At 50.7% G+C, this 20,503-nt stretch overlaps 3 protein-coding genes across 4 annotated transcripts in view; 2 read left to right on the top strand and 1 right to left on the bottom strand.

The window, feature by feature from the left end:
* Positions 1 to 10,894, top strand: part of LOC138802591 (mitochondrial carnitine/acylcarnitine carrier protein-like) — an 18,089-nt gene extending 7,195 nt beyond the window's left edge. Inside the window, exons 3-9 of the mRNA XM_069986066.1 lie at positions 569 to 696; positions 1,531 to 1,621; positions 1,848 to 1,965; positions 4,892 to 4,964; positions 5,080 to 5,189; positions 5,484 to 5,605; positions 5,817 to 10,894. Of these exons, the coding sequence (XP_069842167.1) occupies positions 569 to 696; positions 1,531 to 1,621; positions 1,848 to 1,965; positions 4,892 to 4,964; positions 5,080 to 5,189; positions 5,484 to 5,605; positions 5,817 to 5,879 (705 nt within the window). The 3' untranslated portion in view covers positions 5,880 to 10,894. The remainder of the gene's footprint in view (positions 1 to 568; positions 697 to 1,530; positions 1,622 to 1,847; positions 1,966 to 4,891; positions 4,965 to 5,079; positions 5,190 to 5,483; positions 5,606 to 5,816) is intronic.
* Positions 1 to 10,958, bottom strand: part of LOC138802589 (deoxyribonuclease-1-like 1) — a 26,510-nt gene extending 15,552 nt beyond the window's left edge. Inside the window, exons 1-3 of the mRNA XM_069986062.1 lie at positions 10,874 to 10,958; positions 5,471 to 5,618; positions 555 to 691 (exon numbers count right to left, since the gene is read on the bottom strand). The gene's annotated coding sequence lies outside the window, so the exon portion shown is untranslated. The remainder of the gene's footprint in view (positions 1 to 554; positions 692 to 5,470; positions 5,619 to 10,873) is intronic.
* Positions 10,959 to 11,049: 91 nt separating this feature from the next.
* TAFAZZIN (tafazzin, phospholipid-lysophospholipid transacylase) lies at positions 11,050 to 19,123 on the top strand. Of its 2 annotated transcripts, none has more exons than XM_069986068.1 (11): positions 11,050 to 11,130; positions 12,314 to 12,446; positions 13,466 to 13,594; positions 13,793 to 13,838; positions 13,921 to 14,006; positions 15,122 to 15,202; positions 15,351 to 15,392; positions 15,472 to 15,534; positions 16,311 to 16,363; positions 17,027 to 17,104; positions 18,940 to 19,123. In XM_069986068.1, exons 2-11 carry the CDS (start codon positions 12,338 to 12,340, stop codon positions 19,039 to 19,041), a joined length of 789 nt encoding a protein of 262 aa, XP_069842169.1. In that variant the 5' UTR covers positions 11,050 to 11,130; positions 12,314 to 12,337; the 3' UTR covers positions 19,042 to 19,123. The 2 variants fall into 2 exon arrangements, with proteins under 2 accessions (XP_069842169.1, XP_069842170.1); XM_069986069.1 differs by lacking the exon at positions 11,050 to 11,130 and adding an exon at positions 11,146 to 11,359.
* Positions 19,124 to 20,503: the final 1,380 nt, after the last annotated feature.

Genomic DNA, 20,503 nt, shown 5'->3' on the forward strand with positions numbered 1-20,503 from the left:
GCATAATCGTTAACGATTAACGATCTCAAACGACCGCTATTGCAAAAGACCTGAAAACGTTTACTCATTTCCATGGAACGATAATCATTACTTATGATCGTATTTGCGATCGTTTTTTCTACGCTATTGCTGCGAATGACCGAACGACGTCTTATTCAATGCAAACGATTTGTGAACGAGCAACACTAAAAATAGGTCCAGGTCTTATAAAGCGATCAGCGATTTCTCGTTCGGTCGTTAACTGCATTTCAACCGAACGATTATCGTTTGCATTTGAACGATTTAACAATAATCTGAACGATAATTGTCCAGTGGAATAGGGCCCTTAGGCTTCCCAGCTGTTGTGGAACTACAATTCCCAGCATGCCCTGACAGCCTCTGGTTGTCAGGGCATTCTGGGAGTTGTAGTTTCATAACAGTTGCAGAGTCACAACTTGACATAGTGCACACTGATCTGCACTGTAGTTTATAGTGTGACCCTTATCATAGGGCGATAGTGAGAAACAGGCCCATGGTGGCCATGTCTACCCTGTACTTACCCTCACAGGTCCTACCTTTTCTCCCTCAGGGACTATGGGGTCTTTATAAAGGGATGGGAGCCCCTCTGGCCGGAGTCACCCCCATAATGGCAATGACGTTTTTCGGCTTCAGCCTGGGGAAGAAGCTGCAGCAGAATCATCCGCACGATATCCTGAGGTGAGGAGAAATACAAGATTAAAAGGGTTAGAAGAAACAAAGCTACTCTCCTGCACAAACAGCGCCAACCCTGCCCTGAGGCTGTGTGTGGTATTACAACTCAGTTCCATTCACTTCAATGGAAGCGAAGGTGGCACTGTCCCTGGAAGAAAGCGGCCATGAAGTCCCTGGATTCCTATTATCTATCAAAGTGTTAAAGATTCTATTCAACCATTTTTATTTTTTATAAGTAAATCAGTTATTGGGAAAGCTGGGTGACAACCAATATGCCTGCCAGTTCCTACGGGTTGAGCAGTACCTGCACCAACTCTCTTAAGTACAGAGATATAAAAGTTGGTAGTGCAATATAACTAGGCAGCTTAAAGGGGTACTCCTGCAAAAAAAAAAAAAATCCTTTCCAGTCTGACACAGTGCTCTCTGCTGCCACCTCTGTCCATGTCAGAGCAGTAGCAAATCCCCATAGAAAACCTTTCCTGCTCTGGACAGTTCCCGAATGGACAGAGGTGGCAGCAGAGAGCACTGTGTCAGCCTGGAAAATGTACCACTTCCTGCAGGACATACAGCAGCTGATACGTATGGGAAGACTAGAGATTTTTAAGTAGAAGTGATCTACAAATCTGTATAACTTTCTGACACTAGTCGAGTTGAAAGAAAAAATATTTTTGCTGGAGTTCCCCTTTAATAAGCAGTAATAGGAGAGCAGGTAATGCATCATAAGTACGGCAACCTTTGTGTCCACATAGGCTATAACTCTGCTTTCCTAGAAAAAGATGCAATGATGGCGTCTTCTCTGTGATGTGTATTTCTTTTATTTTTCCCCATACCACCATACAGACTGCACCAGGTGTTCTCGGCCGGGATGCTGGCAGGACTGTGCGCCGCTATCATTGTAGTACCTGCTGAACGGATCAAGTGCTTGCTGCAGGTAACATACAGAACGTCTCCCACTCCTAAAGGACTATATCAGTAATGTGCAAGATGTGACTGCTCAACCGCTGTGAAACTACAACTCCCAGTATGTACGGACGCCCTGCGGCTCTCAGTGCATGCTGGGAGTTGTAGTTCCACAACAGCTTGGATGCCGCAGCTTGTGTTTCACCGGGCTACACAGTCAGCTGTGATATAACCCGCCATGTGTCTCTCGTTGTAAGGCTCAGGCCAACAGTTCACTGAAGAGATTTTCGGGGCCCATGGACTGTGCCGGGCAGCTTTTTCAGGAGCGAGGTATCCGGAGCTTATACCGGGGCACAGTACTCACCCTCCTGAGAGGTAACTACCATGGCCTTGTATGTAGTGGATCAGTGGGAGGGAGACCTGAACTACAATTCCCACCATGCTTGGACAGCCATAGGCTGATGGGAATTGTAGTTTTGTATCAGCTGGAGGGCCGTGGGTTTCCCACCACTGTGCTATGAAATAAGCATTTATCTAGAACACTACAAAAAATGATGTACTGGCAATACAGAGAGAGCTTCTCCAAAGCAGACAAACCCTTTAAGAGAGTGCCTGCCACCAGAGCAGGAGTGCAGCACATGGCCCTCTGCAAGGACTAGAAGCCTCGATCTCCCACACTATACCTCTCCGGGCTTGATAAAAAGTCATTGGGCTCGGCTCCTTCTTGTACGCTGTGTGGGTGGCTGCTTTACAAGTTTGTGGTCCTCCTCATACACACATGTACATGTTCTCTGTTCCCTCTGTCCTCCTCCAGAACCCTCTGTCTCTTCCGGACTCCTCTATCTTCATTCTCTGGACTCCTCTGTCCTCCAGAACCCTCTGTCCTCCTTCTCCGGGCTCCTCTGTCCTCCTTCTCCGGGCTCCTCTGTCCTCCTTCTCCGGACCCCTCAGTCCTCCTTCTCCGGGCCCCTCTGTCCTCCTTCTCCGGGCTCCTCTGTCCTCCTTCTCCGGGCTCCTCTGTCCTCCTTCTCCGGGCTCCTCTGTCCTCCTTCTCCGGGCTCCTCTGTCCTCCTTCTCCGGGCTCCTCTGTCCCCCTTCTCCGGGCTCCTCTGTCCCCCTTCTCCGGGCTCCTCTGTCCTCCTTCTCCGGACCCCTCTGTCCTCCTTCTCCGGACCCCTCTGTCCTCCTTCTCCGGACCCCTCAGTCCTCCTTCTCCGGACCCCTCTGTCCTCCTTCTCCGGGCCCCTCTGTCCTCCTTCTCCGGGCCCCTCTGTCCTCCTTCTCCGGGCTCCTCTGTCCTCCTTCTCCGGGCTCCTCTGTCCTCCTTCTCCGGGCTCCTCTGTCCTCCTTCTCCGGGCTCCTCTGTCCCCCTTCTCCGGGCTCCTCTGTCCCCCTTCTCCGGGCTCCTCTGTCCTCCTTCTCCGGGCTCCTCTGTCCTCCTTCTCCGGGCTCCTCTGTCCTCCTTCTCCGGGCTCCTCTGTCCTCCTTCTCCGGGCTCCTCTGTCCTCCTTCTCCGGGCTCCTCTGTCCTCCTTCTCCGGGCTCCTCTGTCCTCCTTCTCCGGGCTCCTCTGTCCCCCTTCTCCGGGCTCCTCTGTCCCCCTTCTCCGGGCTCCTCTGTCCCCCTTCTCCGGGCTCCTCTGTCCCCCTTCTCCGGGCTCCTCTGTCCCCCTTCTCCGGGCTCCTCTGTCCTCCTTCTCCGGGCTCCTCTGTCCTCCTTCTCCGGGCTCCTCTGTCCTCCTTCTCCGGGCTCCTCTGTCCCCCTTCTCCGGGCTCCTCTGTCCCCCTTCTCCGGGCTCCTCTGTCCCCCTTCTCCGGGCTCCTCTGTCCCCCTTCTCCGGGCTCCTCTGTCCTCCTTCTCCGGGCTCCTCTGTCCCCCTTCTCCGGGCTCCTCTGTCCCCCTTCTCCGGGCTCCTCTGTCCCCCTTCTCCGGGCTCCTCTGTCCCCCTTCTCCGGGCTCCTCTGTCCCCCTTCTCCGGACCCCTCAGTCCTCCTTCTCCGGGCTCCTCAGTCCTCCTTCTCCGGACCCCTCAGTCCTCCTTCTCCGGGCCCCTCTGTCCTCCTTCTCCGGGCCCCTCTGTCCTCCTTCTCCGGGCCCCTCTGTCCTCCTTCTCCGGGCCCCTCTGTCCTCCTTCTCCGGGCCCCTCTGTCCTCCTTCTCCGGGCCCCTCTGTCCTCCTTCTCCGGGCTCCTCTGTCCTCCTTCTCCGGGCTCCTCTGTCCTCCTTCTCCGGGCTCCTCTGTCCTCCTTCTCCGGGCTCCTCTGTCCTCCTTCTCCGGGCCCCTCTGTCCTCCTTCTCCGGGCCCCTCTGTCCTCCTTCTCCGGGCCCCTCTGTCCTCCTTCTCCGGGCCCCTCTGTCCTCCTTCTCCGGGCCCCTCTGTCCTCCTTCTCCGGGCCCCTCTGTCCTCCTTCTCCGGGCCCCTCTGTCCTCCTTCTCCGGGCCCCTCTGTCCTCCTTCTCCGGGCCCCTCTGTCCTCCTTCTCCGGGCTCCTCTGTCCTCCTTCTCCGGGCTCCTCTGTCCTCCTTCTCCGGGCTCCTCTGTCCTCCTTCTCCGGGCCCCTCTGTCCTCCTTCTCCGGGCTCCTCTGTCCTCCTTCTCCGGGCTCCTCTGTCCTCCTTCTCCGGGCTCCTCTGTCCTCCTTCTCCGGGCTCCTCTGTCCTCCTTCTCCGGGCTCCTCTGTCCTCCTTCTCCGGGCTCCTCTGTCCTCCTTCTCCGGGCTCCTCTGTCCTCCTTCTCCGGGCTCCTCTGTCCTCCTTCTCCGGGCTCCTCTGTCCTCCTTCTCCGGGCTCCTCTGTCCTCCTTCTCCGGGCTCCTCTGTCCTCCTTCTCCGGGCTCCTCTGTCCTCCTTCTCCGGGCTCCTCTGTCCTCCTTCTCCGGGCTCCTCTGTCCTCCTTCTCCGGGCTCCTCTGTCCTCCTTCTCCGGGCTCCTCTGTCCTCCTTCTCCGGGCTCCTCTGTCCTCCTTCTCCGGGCTCCTCTGTCCTCCTTCTCCGGGCTCCTCTGTCCTCCTTCTCCGGGCTCCTCTGTCCTCCTTCTCCGGGCTCCTCTGTCCTCCTTCTCCGGGCTCCTCTGTCCTCTTCCAGACTCCTCTGTCCTCCTCCAGACTCCTCAGTCCTCCTCCTTCAGACTCCTCTGTCCCCCATGGTGGCACTGCAGGAAATAATGAACTTGCTTTCAGGTTCCTTGATAGATTTTTGGAGAACTCTTCTAATAGAGGATCTCTATAATAAAATGTCCTCTTCCACCATATATAAATGTCTCCTGTAGCCTGGACCCTCCCTCTAAGGCTTCTCTTTCCTCCATAAGACATCCCGGCCACTGGAGTGTATTTCATGAGCTATGAGTGGATGAAGGAGAAGATGACGCCCCCCAGAGGAAGGTAAGCACTGATCTGGTAGATACCATACTGACATCATATAAGTGGAGTCTATGGAGCTCCAGTCCTCCAGTAAATGATTCTGCACTACAACCCTCACTATCCTCTTTGTCCGCAGCGTCAGTGACCTCAGTGCCGCACGGATTTTGCTCGCTGGAGGTGTGGCCGGCATGTGTAACTGGGTGGTGGCCATTCCTATGGATGTGCTAAAGTCACGCTTCCAGACAGGTGAAGAGACTCACTAGTAGTCACTACACAATATGGACTGTCCCTTTAAGCTTCATCATTGCTTTGTTCAAACTTTCTAATAAAAAATTTCAAGATCTCCGCTTGCTGCCAATGAACGTTCTTGTTTAAATCCAGAGACTGATAATTTCATGCTCACACAACTGCAACAAACTCTCAGCTGTGAGAAGTATTGGGTCTCTTGTCACTGACAGCAAGCAGAGATCTTATCACTGTGAAAAAGTTGCTGGTGGATAAAGGTATGTCTGCACTGATCCTCTTACTGTCTTATTCCAGCTCCTGATGGTCAATACAGGGGGTTCTTGGATGTTCTCAGGGAAGTCTTACGAGACGAGGGGCCCCGAGGTCTGTATAAGGGGTTCACAGCCGCCATGCTACGAGCCTTCCCAGCCAACGCGGTGAGTGCAGAAGCTGAAAGATGCTAAAAGTTACTTTACTGTCTGATATAATGTAATTCTGACACGTTGTGAGTGAACCAGGAAGCTCTGGATGAACATAGCCAAAATATGATAAAATAAGAAAAAAGATGCAATGTTACAGTCTGGGGGTGGGAGAGCGATACACAGAGATGTTACAATGCTCAGCCTCCTCTGTCTCTTCCTATTACAGGCCTGTTTCCTTGGATTTGAGGCATCAATGAAGTTTCTACATTGGCTGATCCCAGATGTATGACCCCTGAAAGCGTCAAAAACAATGTGGACCCCCAAGAACCCTACACCTGGGCTCAATGACTGTGTGGACTCCAACACCAGAAGTCTACGACTGTGCAGCCACCAAAGGACCCAACATTAGGGACCAAATAATGTGCAGCCCCCCAATACCAGAGCTCCATGACTGTGCTGCACCCCAATACCAGAGCTCCATGACTGTGCTGCGCCCCAACACCAGAGCTCTATGACTGTACGGCACTTCAACACCTAAGCTCTATGACGGTGCGACACCCCAATGCCAGAGCTCTATGACTGTGCGGCACTCCAACACCAGAGCTCTATGACTGTGTTGCACCTCAACACCAGAGCTCAATGACTGTGCTGCGCCTCAACACCAGAGCTCTATGACTGTGCGACACCCCCAATGCCAGAGCTCTATGACTGTGCTGCACCCCAACACCAGAGCTCTATGAGTGTGCTGCAACCGAACACCAGAGCTCTATGACTGTGCTGCACCCCAATACCAGGGCTCTATGACTGTGCTGCGCCCCAACACCAGAGCTCTATGGCTGTGCTGCACCCCAACACCAGAGCTCTATGTCTGTGCTGCACCCCAACACCAGAGCTCTATGTCTGTGCTGCACCCCAACACCAGAGCTCTATGACTGTGCTGCACCCCAACACCAGAGCTCTATGACTGTGTGACACCCCAACACCAGAGCTCTATGACTGTGTGACACCCCAACACCAGAGCTCTATGACTGTGCTGCACCCCAACACCAGAGCTCTATGACTGTGTGACACCCCAACACCAGAGCTCTATGACTGTGTGACACCCCAATACCAGAGCTCTATGACTGTGTGACACCCCAATACCAGGGCTCTATGACTGTGTGACACCCCAATACCAGGGCTCTATGACTGTGTGACACCCCAACACCAGAGCTCTATGACTGTGCTGCACCCCAACACCAGAGCTCTATGACTGTGCTGAACCCCAACACCAGGGCTCTATGACTGTGCTGAACCACAATACCAGGGCTCTATGACTGTGCTGAACCCCAATACCAGGGCTCTATGACTGTGTGGCACCTTAACACCAGAGCTCTATGACTGTGCTGCAAACCAATACCAGAGCTCTATGGCTGTGCTGCAAACCCAACACCAGAGCTCTATGACTGTGCTGCACCCCAACACCAGGGCTCTATGACTGTGCTGCACCCCAACACCAGGGCTCTATGACTGTGCTGCACCCCAACACCAGAGCTCTATGACTGTGTGAGACCCCAACACCAGAGCTCTATGACTGTGTGACACCCCAACACCAGAGCTCTATGACTGTATGACACCCCAACACCAGAGCTCTATGATTGTGTGAGACCCCAACACCAGAGCTCTATGACTGTGCTGCACCCCAACACAGAGCTCTATGACTGTGTGACACCCCAACACCAGAGCTCTATGACTGTGCTGCACCCCAACACCAGAGCTCTATGACTGTGCGACACCCCCAATGCCAGAGCTCTATGACTGTGCTGCACCCCAACACCAGAGCTCTATGAGTGTGCTGCAACCGAACACCAGAGCTCTATGACTGTGCTGCACCCCAATACCAGGGCTCTATGACTGTGCTGCGCCCCAACACCAGAGCTCTATGGCTGTGCTGCACCCCAACACCAGAGCTCTATGTCTGTGCTGCACCCCAACACCAGAGCTCTATGTCTGTGCTGCACCCCAACACCAGAGCTCTATGACTGTGCTGCACCCCAACACCAGAGCTCTATGACTGTGTGACACCCCAACACCAGAGCTCTATGACTGTGTGACACCCCAACACCAGAGCTCTATGACTGTGCTGCACCCCAACACCAGAGCTCTATGACTGTGTGACACCCCAACACCAGAGCTCTATGACTGTGTGACACCCCAATACCAGAGCTCTATGACTGTGTGACACCCCAATACCAGGGCTCTATGACTGTGTGACACCCCAATACCAGGGCTCTATGACTGTGTGACACCCCAACACCAGAGCTCTATGACTGTGCTGCAACCCAACACCAGAGCTCTATGACTGTGCTGCACCCCAACACCAGGGCTCTATGACTGTGCTGAACCACAATACCAGGGCTCTATGACTGTGCTGAACCCCAATACCAGGGCTCTATGACTGTGTGGCACCTTAACACCAGAGCTCTATGACTGTGCTGCAAACCAATACCAGAGCTCTATGGCTGTGCTGCAACCCAACACCAGAGCTCTATGACTGTGCTGCACCCCAACACCAGGGCTCTATGACTGTGCTGCACCCCAACACCAGGGCTCTATGACTGTGCTGCACCCCAACACCAGAGCTCTATGACTGTGTGAGACCCCAACACCAGAGCTCTATGACTGTGTGACACCCCAACACCAGAGCTCTATGACTGTATGACACCCCAACACCAGAGCTCTATGATTGTGTGAGACCCCAACACCAGAGCTCTATGACTGTGCTGCACCCCAACACAGAGCTCTATGACTGTGTGACACCCCAACACCAGAGCTCTATGACTGTGTGACACCCCAACACCAGAGCTCTATGACTGTATGACACCCCAACACCAGAGCTCTATGACTGTGCTGCACCCCAACACCAGAGCTCTATGACTGTGTGACACCCCAATACCAGGGCTCTATGACTGTGTGACACCCCAATACCAGGGCTCTATGACTGTGTGACACCCCAATACCAGGGCTCTATGACTGTGTGACACCCCAACACCAGAGCTCTATGACTGTGCTGCACCCCAACACCAGAGCTCTATGACTGTGCTGAACCCCAATACCAGGGCTCTATGACTGTGCTGAACCCCAATACCAGGGCTCTATGACTGTGTGGCACCTTAACACCAGAGCTCTATGACTGTGCTGCACCCCAACACCAGGGCTCTATGACTGTGCTGAACCACAACACCAGAGCTCTGTGACTGTGTTGCACCCCAACACCAGAGCTCTATGACTGTGCTGCACCCCAACACCAGAGCTCTATGACTGTGCTGCACCCCAACACCAGGGCTCTATGACTGTGCTGAACCACAACACCAGAGCTCTATGACTGTGCTGCACCCCAACACCAGAGCTCTATGACTGTGCTGCACCCCAACACCAGAGCTCTATGACTGTGCTGCATCCCAACACCAGAGCTCTATGACTGTGTGACACCCCAACACCAGAGCTCTATGACTGTGTGACACCCCAATACCAGAGCTCTATGACTGTGTGACACCCCAATACCAGGGCTCTATGACTGTGTGACACCCCAATACCAGGGCTCTATGACTGTGTGACACCCCAACACCAGAGCTCTATGACTGTGCTGCACCCCAACACCAGAGCTCTATGACTGTGCTGAACCCCAACACCAGGGCTCTATGACTGTGCTGAACCACAATACCAGGGCTCTATGACTGTGCTGAACCCCAATACCAGGGCTCTATGACTGTGTGGCACCTTAACACCAGAGCTCTATGACTGTGCTGCAAACCAATACCAGAGCTCTATGGCTGTGCTGCAACCCAACACCAGAGCTCTATGACTGTGCTGCACCCCAACACCAGGGCTCTATGACTGTGCTGCACCCCAACACCAGGGCTCTATGACTGTGCTGCACCCCAACACCAGAGCTCTATGACTGTGTGAAACCCCAACACCAGAGCTCTATGACTGTGTGACACCCCAACACCAGAGCTCTATGACTGTATGACACCCCAACACCAGAGCTCTATGACTGTGTGAGACCCCAACACCAGAGCTCTATGACTGTGCTGCACCCCAACACAGAGCTCTATGACTGTGTGACACCCCAACACCAGAGCTCTATGACTGTGTGACACCCCAACACCAGAGCTCTATGACTGTATGACACCCCAACACCAGAGCTCTATGACTGTGCTGCACCCCAACACCAGAGCTCTATGACTGTGTGACACCCCAATACCAGGGCTCTATGACTGTGTGACACCCCAATACCAGGGCTCTATGACTGTGTGACACCCCAATACCAGGGCTCTATGACTGTGTGACACCCCAACACCAGAGCTCTATGACTGTGCTGCACCCCAACACCAGAGCTCTATGACTGTGCTGAACCCCAATACCAGGGCTCTATGACTGTGCTGAACCCCAATACCAGGGCTCTATGACTGTGCTGCACCCCAACACCAGAGCTCTATGACTGTGCTGAACCACAACACCAGAGCTCTATGACTGTGCTGAACCACAATACCAGGGCTCTATGACTGTGCTGCACCCCAATACCAGGGCTCTATGACTGTGCTGAACCCCAATACCAGGGCTCTATGACTGTGCTGAACCCCAATACCAGGGCTCTATGACTGTGCTGCACCCCAACACCAGAGCTCTATGACTGTGCTGCACCCCAATACCAGGGCTCTATGACTGTGTGACACCCCAACACCAGAGCTCTATGACTGTGCTGCACCCCAATACCAGAGCTCTATTACTGTGCTGCACCCCAATACCAGAGCTCTATTACTGTGCTGCACCACAATACCAGGGCTCTATGACTGTGCTGCACCCCAATACCAGGGCTCTATGACTGTGCTGCACCCCAATACCAGGGCTCTATGACTGTGCTGCACCCCAATACCAGGGCTCTATGACTGTGTGGTTCATTAAATAATATAAGTAACTTTTTGTGAATAAAATGATTCTCCAGTGTCTGGTGCAGCGATTCTCAGTCACCTCTCCTGTTATATAATAATGAGGCCTGATATCAGCTGATGGGGGTTATCCTCTTTATAAGGTGATGGGAAGAGGGGTCTTGTCACATGTCACAATACAACATATGGAGCGACTACAATTCCCATCATGCCTGGACAGCCAAAGCTTAGCTTTGGTTGCTCAGGCATGATGGGAATTGTAGTTTTGCGGAGCTGCACTACAAGACCTGACCCTTTGTGGATCTCTTCCATTGTGTTTCAGCATTACCTATAATAACACACTGTAACAAACCTGCAGTTGTGTATACTATGAATAATAAATCAGAGCTGCTCTCCCTCCGGTTGTACATCACGTCTCCATTCACTGACATGAGGCGGAGATCCTGAGGCACAGAGTATATGGGAGTATAGAGGGTAGAGGAGCCGGAGCCGCTGTGACCGCCATGCTTAGCGCCCTCTAGTGAGCGGTGGCAGCACTGCAGGACCCCATCATGGAGCGGTGACGGATGCTCGGCTGTGTGCAGCTTCCAGGCCCTCAGTCTCTTTAAGGTGAGTGGGCTCCATCCATATGGCGGGGCGGCCCCCAGCACCTCCAGACTCCCGGTTTCACTTCACCCTGCTCAGTCCTGGCAGCAGCTCCCGGTCTGGTGCCCATCACTGTAAGCGAGGAGGACCGGAGGCAGCTGCGGTCAGGAGCCGGGAGGGGGCGCGGACTGTGCTGGACGCTGGACTAGGCCGAAGCCTCGGGCTTTCCTGAGGAGCGTCCCCGGCGTTGGTGGTGAGTAGGCGGGGAGTAGGCGTATAACCCCTGATGTACTATGTACAGGGCTTCTCACTGACCTCCCTCTATAACAGGGATAGGGAACCTCCAGCTGAGGCAAACTACAATTCCCATCATGCCTGGGTAGCTGAAGCTTTGTCTGTGCATGATGGGAATTGTAGTTTCCAACAGCTGGAGGGCAGGAGGTTTCCTATCCTTGCTCTATAGGGTGATCACTCAGCTTTCCCAGGATACTGAACAGGCACATGTGTTGTGTCTTAATTTATTCTGAAGACTAGGACGATAGGACCTGCACAGCATTATATCCTATACACGGTCATCACCCAGCTTTCCCACACTCCAGAACCTTCCACACATTATTCTCGCCATTGGCATCATTCAGAAAGCTCAATGCCAATCCATTACAGCCCTCAGAGGGGTTATCATCCAGCTTTCCCAGACTACTGAATAGCATTAACACACCATACACTCCAGAAGGCTGGGAAAGTTGTGTGATAGCCCATACGGCCAGCATAATACTTCATAGGCTTGTCACTCAGCTTTCCCAGGCTTCTGAATGGTAAGAGCATTTAAGTAATGATGATGCATCATGCACTCTTGTGGAGTTGGGGACCATCCTATCTGCCCCCATACTGTTACCACCCAGCTTTCCCAGACCAGTGATAGGCAGCAGGGTTTTGTAAGGCTTTGACACATGGTGAACCCCATGCATTCTATTCAGAGGACTCAAAAATAATGGAGCCTTCAGTATTGCCCTTACTGTGTTATCACCCAGCTTTCCTAGACTACTGATCCGGAGCAGTGTGTATCAGGCACTGATGTATCATGTTTGCTATTAGTGGCTTCTGCCACTGCTACACAGCTATAACTCCTGTGGCTGTCAGGGCATGATGGGAGTTGTAGTTTTGCATCACTCTGTCTAATCTCACCTTTATCTCTTTGTCTATACAGATCTCGCTGACGTATGGTGGAAAAATGCCGCTGGTGGTGAGCTGGCCATTCCCTGTCAAGTCACACTTATGTCGGCATGCTGCCAGTACGGTCATCACTGGCCTGGTTGGTACATACAGCTGGGTATGGACTAGTAAGTATTACTCCTTGTCATAGCTGTTGTGAGACTACAACTACCAGCATGTCTTCATATCCTTTATAATGATCGACCATAATACAAGGTCGTGGGGAGTGTGTGTGGTGTGCTCGCTTCCAGAATCAGCGCCACTCTTGTCCTCAGGTTGTGTGTGGTATTGCAGCTCAGCTTTAGGCCATGTTCACATAGTGTAAGAGATCGACCAGTCTCTGCAAAGATCATCCCGGCCAGCACTGCAGTACCAGCCGGATGATCTTTCGGGCCGCAGTGTTCTGATGCGGGCGCATCAGGGCACGCCGGCATCAGAGCTCCCCATAGCACACTATGAAGCAAGCGGCCGGAGCCGCTTGCTTCATAGTGTACATTGACAGGGTTTCCTACAGCTGCTATTCACTGAATAGTGGCCTCAGAAAACTGACATGTCAGTTGTTTGCGGCGCCGCGAGGGGTCCTGGCCTGAGCGTATACTATGTGTTTAAGCTCCAGCTGGGATCCCATAGACACCCGGCCAACGTATTTTTTTCGTATTAACTACGGCCGGTGTTGCAGTCGGCAACAATGACCGTAGAAATACGAAAAAACTTGTTGTGTGAACATAGCTTAACTGCGCATTGAACCAAGTTGTAATACCACATACAGCCTCATAACAGGTGTGGCACCATCTCTGGAAGAAAGGAGCCATGTTCTACTAATTCTGGATAACCCCTCTAATCTAATGTAGGCTAGCAAAGTGTTTATCCAGGATTAGGAAAACAGTGGCTACTTTCTTGCAAAAACAGCGCCACCTCTGTCCTCAGGTAGTGTGTGGTCTTACATCAGGGCTTTATTCACTTTTATGGAACTGAGCTGCATTACCGCACCCAAACTGAGGACAGGGGTGGCGCTGTTTTTGGAAGAAAATGGCCATGTTCTCTTAATGAGGCAATAAGCTAGTCCAGCTGGTAGGCCCCCATGTATGTGCATAATAGTCCAACGCCTCAATGACGCTCCTATAAGTGTAATGACTTGTTATTACAGAGTACATGAATAGCCTGCGGGTGCATAACCAGGAAGTATTATATGACCTGATCGAGAAGAGGCAGCCGGACACGCCGCTCCTCACTATATCTAACCACCAGTCATGCATGGACGATCCGCACCTTTGGGGTAAGTCGTTCTTGGTGCAAACAGGAATCAGCCCACCTGAAAAGTGCTGGGCCCAATATACTAAAACCCTGGGGACCACCAGCTGTTGCAAAACTACAACTCCTAGCATTCACTGACAGCCTGCAAGGAGTTGTAGTTTTGGAATAATAAGTTATAGGGCAGGAGTAGTAGCCATATAAATTCTGTCCTGTATTGCAGGTATTTTAAAGTTTAGGCACCTATGGAACTTGAGCACGATGAGATGGTGAGTGTTCCCCCAAGTATTTACTGTGATATGGATGTATATCATCACTGCGTCCTCATATGTTTGTGCCCCCCTCTCTTAGGACCCCCACTGCTGCGGATATTTGCTTTACAAAAGAGATTCACTCCTGGTTCTTCAGTATGGGCAAGTGTGTGCCGGTGTGCCGAGGTCAGTACAGACGGAAGGGTCCATATAATGCAGGGACGGGGAACCTGCAGCCCTCCTGCAGTTGTAAAATTACAATTCCCATCATGCCTGGACAGCCAAAACCTTGGCTTTAGCTCTCCAGGCATGATGGGAATTGTAGTTTTACAACAGCAGGAAGGCCGCAGGTTCCCCATCCTTGATATAAAGGGTAGATCATTTTGTCGTGAGATGTTCTGAAACTTTATAGTTTGTGTTTTTAAATTCATCCCCATTGTTAAGACCTCTGCTTGCTGTCAGTGAATGGGAACAGTCTATACAAATCTAATGCTTTATATAGCTGTATCCAGTCTGGACTATATTTGCACTGACATATTGTGCCAAACTACCCGGACAGGTGAGCCCTATTTGCTCACATACGGTACTTTAGTTTTTCTGCCTCTGAATATAAGTGAGGATGTTCCTACTTACTGACAGCAAACAGAGATCTTCAATAAGGCAAAGAATTGAGGGCAATGTATGTTATCAGATCATAATACATCGTGACATCAGGTGAGTGACATATTGTAAGGATGAGCAGATATCAGGCATTCCCTCAGATTTACATGTAATATCCAGTGTAAGGCTATGTTCACGCTACGTAAAAGTACGGCCGTTGTTGCCATAGGCAACAATGGCCGTACTTTGTGCGGGGTGGAAAAATGCCTTACTTTCTATGAGATCCCGGCCGGAGCGTATACTCACCGTATACGCTCCGGCCGGGATCCCATGCTGACCCGCAAATAACTGACATGTCAGTTTTCTGCGGCCGCAATTCACTGAATTGCGGCCGTAGGAAACCCTGTCAGTTCACACAATGAAGCGAGCATCTCCGGCCGTTTGCTTCATTATGTGCTGTGGGAGGTCCTGATGCGGGCGCGCGCTGATGCACCCACATCACAACACTACCACTATAAAGATCATCCGCCCGGTACTTGAGTACCGGCCTGGATGATCCGGGAAGAGACTGGCTGTTCCGTGACCCAGCCGGGGTCACAGAACAGCTGGTCTCTTACCCCGTGTGAACATAGCCTAATGCTATAAAACCCTATGACAACTACTATGGGAAGCACAAGCTGATCTGTATTCCCTCTCTGCAGGAGATGGAGTGTATCAGAAAGGAATGGACTTTATCCTGGAGCGGCTAAACAATGGGGAATGGGTGCACGTGTTTCCTGAAGGTAATGACCCCCAAATATATCTGATTTGTATAGGATGGTTGGGGGAGCTTTGTGTCTCTGCCGCGGATGTTGGTGTCGGGCGGCGGCTGTTGCGGCTGCTTGTGTCTGGCGACTGCTGTGTTTTTATAACGCTTTTATTTTCTTTTAGGAAAAGTTAACATGACCCAAGACTTCATGAGGCTGAAGTGGGGTGAGTGGTCATAGGACAACATAGAGCTAGGGGTGGTAGACAATGCACATAGACTCACCCCTGCTCCCTCTCTATTTAGGCATTGGCCGTTTAATATCTGAGTGTTCCCTGAATCCCATCATCCTTCCTCTCTGGCATGTTGGTAAGCACTTGCTCATACTCTCCTCTTATATTCTGTTTTTAGTCATCATTTGACGTCACTGATCATGAATTACAGCCAAAGCCTCATTCACATTTCTGCTGCTTGTCATTGGAGACAGTCAGCAAGCCCAGGCTCCCTATTATACTGGATTAACACAGTGCTCTATAGGGCCAGGGAAAGATGCTACAACTGACCAGAGCAGGTTATATGCAGACATAGAGATAGCAAAGAATACAAGAAGATTCCTGCTCTGCAATTGTGAATGCAGCTCTGGAACATAGTACAGGCTAAAAGTGGTCATATTTTATTCTCTGATGCCTTAAAGGGAACCTGTCACCAAGATAATGCAGTTTAATCTATTGCCATCATGTTATCTGTGTCGAAAGACTCAATATAACTTGTATTGATTGACAGTCTAAACGTATTGATTGAAATCCTGGATCATTCTGTGTTGAGGAGTCCAGTGGGCGGAGTCACTCAATGGACTGGACTTTTTAGCATGGAAACAAGAATTTCAATCAATAAATTACAAGTTATACTAAATCTTTTCCCATAAAGATATATATCAATCCGCTCAGCACCTTCTGCTGTATAAAATGATGCCGATAGCTTAGATAGCATTTTCAAGGTGACAGGTTCCCTTTAAACACATAAATGTATACTAATGCTCTTACATATACAGTAGCCATGGTGAATATTTTCTGATAGAGAATATCGTAAGAAAAGCAATGTTTGTATATGACGATGGGTTGTAATGTTACCTTCCTGTATCCCAGGAATGAATGATGTGCTTCCAAATGATCCCCCGTACTGGCCGCGATGGGGACAGGTAGGTGTCTCTGATTCTGGACCATATCTCTGCTACGTACGGTTCACAAGGTGACTTGTTTCTTCAATGGGTGGTCACTGACTGGGTTCTGCTATTTTATCATACATAGTAAGAGAACATTGACACATTTCATGATTACAGTCAGTGTATGGAGGATTTGCTACAGACTGGTATCACAGGCTTCCCGGCATCATGTATCATTATGATGCCGGGAGCTCTGAAACAGTTTAAATATTCCGGCTACTATATTGACACTGTTAGTTCAGGACCACAGAGAATTAAACAGTTGCAGAGCTCCAAGCATCATAATCATGCATGATGCCGGGAAGCCTGTGATACCAGTCATTATCACATCCTCCGTACACGGACTGTAATCATAGAAAGTTTTAATGCCCCCTTAGAGGTGAAATCCGTTCCATTAGCCCCAATCTCCTTCTGTTACATAGTTGTGTGTCGCTCTGATGGTCCGCGCCATTTAGTGTCAGTGTTGGTACAAGGACCTGCCTGCTCTTCCAGTCACTGACTGCAGTCATGTCCTGCTCCACCTTCTCTTTACATGCCGACACAGGGAAGTGCTGCTTAACTGGGACCAACCCCATCAGAACAGCGGTGGTCAGGGAGCCCCAGAGCAGTCATCTCACTATTTCCTCTTTGTCCCTGCAGAAGATCACTGTGCTGGTTGGGAGCCCGTTCAGCATTGCATCCTTGGTGGAGAAGCTGAGAGCTGAGCACCGGACGCCTGTAAGACCCTGATGTTTAGCACATGTCTTTAGCTGACCATACACGTTAGATCTGTGTTCCTGAACCTGTGGTTCCCCAGCCGTGCCATAACTACAGCTCCCATCTAGGATGGCATGATGGGGGGTATATTTTGGCTGGGAAACACCACAGGCCTTCAGAGCATACTGTATAGTTTGGTTATTCAGATGTACACTCACCGGCCACTTTATTAGGTACACCATGCTAGTAACGGGTTGGACCCCCTTTTGCCTTCAGAACTGTCTCAATTCTTCGTGGCATAGATACAACAAGGTGCTGGAAGCTTCCTCAGAGATTTTGGTCCATATTGACATGATGGCATCACACAGTTGCCGCAGATTTGTCGGCTGCACATCCATCATGCGAATCTCCCGTTCCACCACATCCCAAAGATGCTCTGTTGGATTGAGATCTGGTGACTGTGGAGGCCATTTGAGTACAGTGAACTCATTGTCATGTTCAAGAAACCAGTCTGAGATGATTCTAGCTTTATGACATGGCGCATTATCCTGCTGAAAGTAGCCATCAGATGTTGGGTACATTGTGGTCATAAAGGGATGGACATGGTCAGCAACAATACTCAGGTAGGCTGTGGCGTTGCAACGATGCAACAATTGGTACCAAGGGGCCCAAAGAGTGCCAAGAAAATATTCCCCACGCCATGACACCACCACCACCAGCCTGAACCGTTGGTACAAGGCAGGATGGATCCATGCTTTCATGTTGTTGACGCCAAATTCTGACCCTACCATCCGAATGTCGCAGCAGAAATCGAGACTCATCAGACCAGGCAACGTTTTTCCAATCTCCTACTGTCCAATTTCGATGAGCTTGTGCAAATTGTAGCCTCAGTTTCCTGTTCTTAGCTGAAAGGAGTGGCACCCGTTGTGGTCTTCTGCTGCTGTAGCCCATCTGCCTCAAAGTTCGACGTTCTGTGCGTTCAGAGATGCTCTTCTGCCTACCTTGGTTGTAACGGTTGGCTATTTGAGTCGCTGTTGCCTTTCTATCAGCTCGAACCAGTCTGCCCATTCTCCTCTGACCTCTGGCATCAACAAGGCATTTCCGCCCACAGAACTGCCGCTCACTGGATGGTTTTTTTTCTTTTTCGGACCATTCTCTGTAAACCCTAGAGATGGTTGTGCGTGAAAATCCCAGTAGATCAGCAGTTTCTGAAATACTCAGACCAGCCCTTCTGGCACCAACAACCATGCCACGTTCAAAGGCCCTCAAATCACCTTTCTTCCCCATACTGATGCTCGGTTTGAACTGCAGGAGTTTGTCTTGACCATGTCTACATGCCTAAATGCACTGAGTTGCCGCCATGTGATTGGCTGATTAGAAATTAAGTGGTAACGTGCAGTTGGACAGGTGTACCTAATAAAGTGGCCGGTGAGTGTATATTGTGAGACTGGTAAATGATACCTGATCCTGTACATCCAGTGACTGTCTATGTATGCAGCCACTCTCAGGCTAGGTTCACACTGTTTTTGCAATCCGTTTTTTGCAAATTTTTTTTCATTGACTTCCATTATAGGTCGACCACATTTTTATGTACGCTTAAAAAAAAACGGATCCATTTGGAAGTCAATGGAAAAATGGATCAAAACGAATGCACACAGTTGCATCCGTTTTTTTCATCAGTTTTTCTTTTGCAAAAACGTAGTTTGAACCCAGCCTAATGGAGTACTCCCCGGGTATGCTCTCTCAATTCAAGGGAATGTGTGTTTACTGCAGTTTCCTGTACGGTCTGGTGACTTGGATGGCGCTGCTTATGGAAAACCTTGACAAGGACCTGAATGTAATCCTTTTCTCTGCAGGTGGAGATGAGGAAAGCGATCACAGATTCCATCCAGGAGGAGTTCCGTAAGCTGAAGTCCCAGGCCGAGAACCTGCACCAGAGCTTTATAGAGCAGACGTGACACCAAAGAGTAGAGCCGACCACCCATCTCGTCCACTCACCAGATGCCTTCCTTCCTTTTTTTTTTTTTTTTTTTTTTTAAATATATCCAAAGTAAAGGCCAGTAAGGACTCTGGGGAGATCTCTCCCCATCAGGTTATTATATACTTTTTGTACACAGGCACTTGTGCCTTAATCTGCTGCTAGATACCATGAAATGACAATTTATTGTAGGTGCAGCACAGTGAGGACACTGGGTTACTAGGCCCGACATCCATTGACCTGTGCTGGACCCGGAGGATTTTAACCATTTTACGCTTGATTAGGTGAGAACCAGGATGTGAGGGGGTCTGCACCCACCGCACTGCTCCTCCCATTCCTGGAGTCTTCCCTTTGGCGCAGCCTTTTATTTATTGTAATGAGATGCATCGTACCTGTGCCACAGGAATACACAATGGAAGCGAAGAAGATTTTATACTGCCGCTTTTTGCCTAGTCGTCTTTCCAATAAAGATTTCTTTTTCCATTTTTATATGGTTAGAAATGATTCCTTGGGCAGGAGGTAGACGACCTATTGAATGTCACTGAGGCCAAAGGTCACATCACTAACATGCCGGAGGTGTATACAGTGCGGGTATCAATAGTAGATTGTGTATACAGAGTAGTGACCGTTCTCATACCTGGGGTAGCATCCTGGAGGCACCAGGACTGGTAAATAAGACTTCTTTATTATTAGGATCTCAATGCCCTGTCCTCCCTGAATTTTTCACTGATGCACAGACTACCTCTTTAAAGGGGTACTCCGGGCAAAATTTATTTTTAATATGTTATTACAAAAGAAAAGTTATACAAATCACTAATATACACTAATTATGGGAAATGCACATATGGTGAAGCGAGGACAGCCTCTGTGCCCCACTGTGCCTCAGCGCTCACCCCGACGCCCGCTCCTGCGCTGTGGGTATCTGAGAGGGGACAGGTTGATGCATACGGAAAAGGTGCAGGAACGCTCACAGCACCGCGACCGGGCGGCAGACGGTGGGTGAGCGCTCCTGCAAGGCACCGGGCGGATCAGAGCACGGGCGGCTGGATGGGGAGGTACAGGAACAGGTACAGGAACGAGCGTCGGGTGAGCACTCCTGCACAGGACGGGTGGGCTCAGCTAGTTGGGGGAGCGCTGATCAGGCGGCAGGGTGAGCTAGTTAGGGGGAGGGGCCTCCACAGCGGGGTCAGTGTCAGCCAGCACAGAGAGGGAGAAGGCACTGATACATCTACATAGATGCATACATGTGCCCCCTGCTGGACCCGGCACTTGAGACGTGATGTCACCTTTTTTTTTAGAGGAAGTGAGCCTGCCTGATCTACTAAGTTGAGGGAAAATAGCACCATATGTGCATTTCCCATAATTAGTGTATATTAGGGATTTGTATAACTTTTCTTTTGTAATAACATATTAAAAATACATTTTGGCCGGAGTACCCCTTT

This window comes from Dendropsophus ebraccatus, chromosome 10 (genome assembly GCF_027789765.1).
Source record: "Dendropsophus ebraccatus isolate aDenEbr1 chromosome 10, aDenEbr1.pat, whole genome shotgun sequence".
In the NCBI taxonomy this organism is placed as follows: domain Eukaryota; kingdom Metazoa; phylum Chordata; class Amphibia; order Anura; family Hylidae; genus Dendropsophus; species Dendropsophus ebraccatus.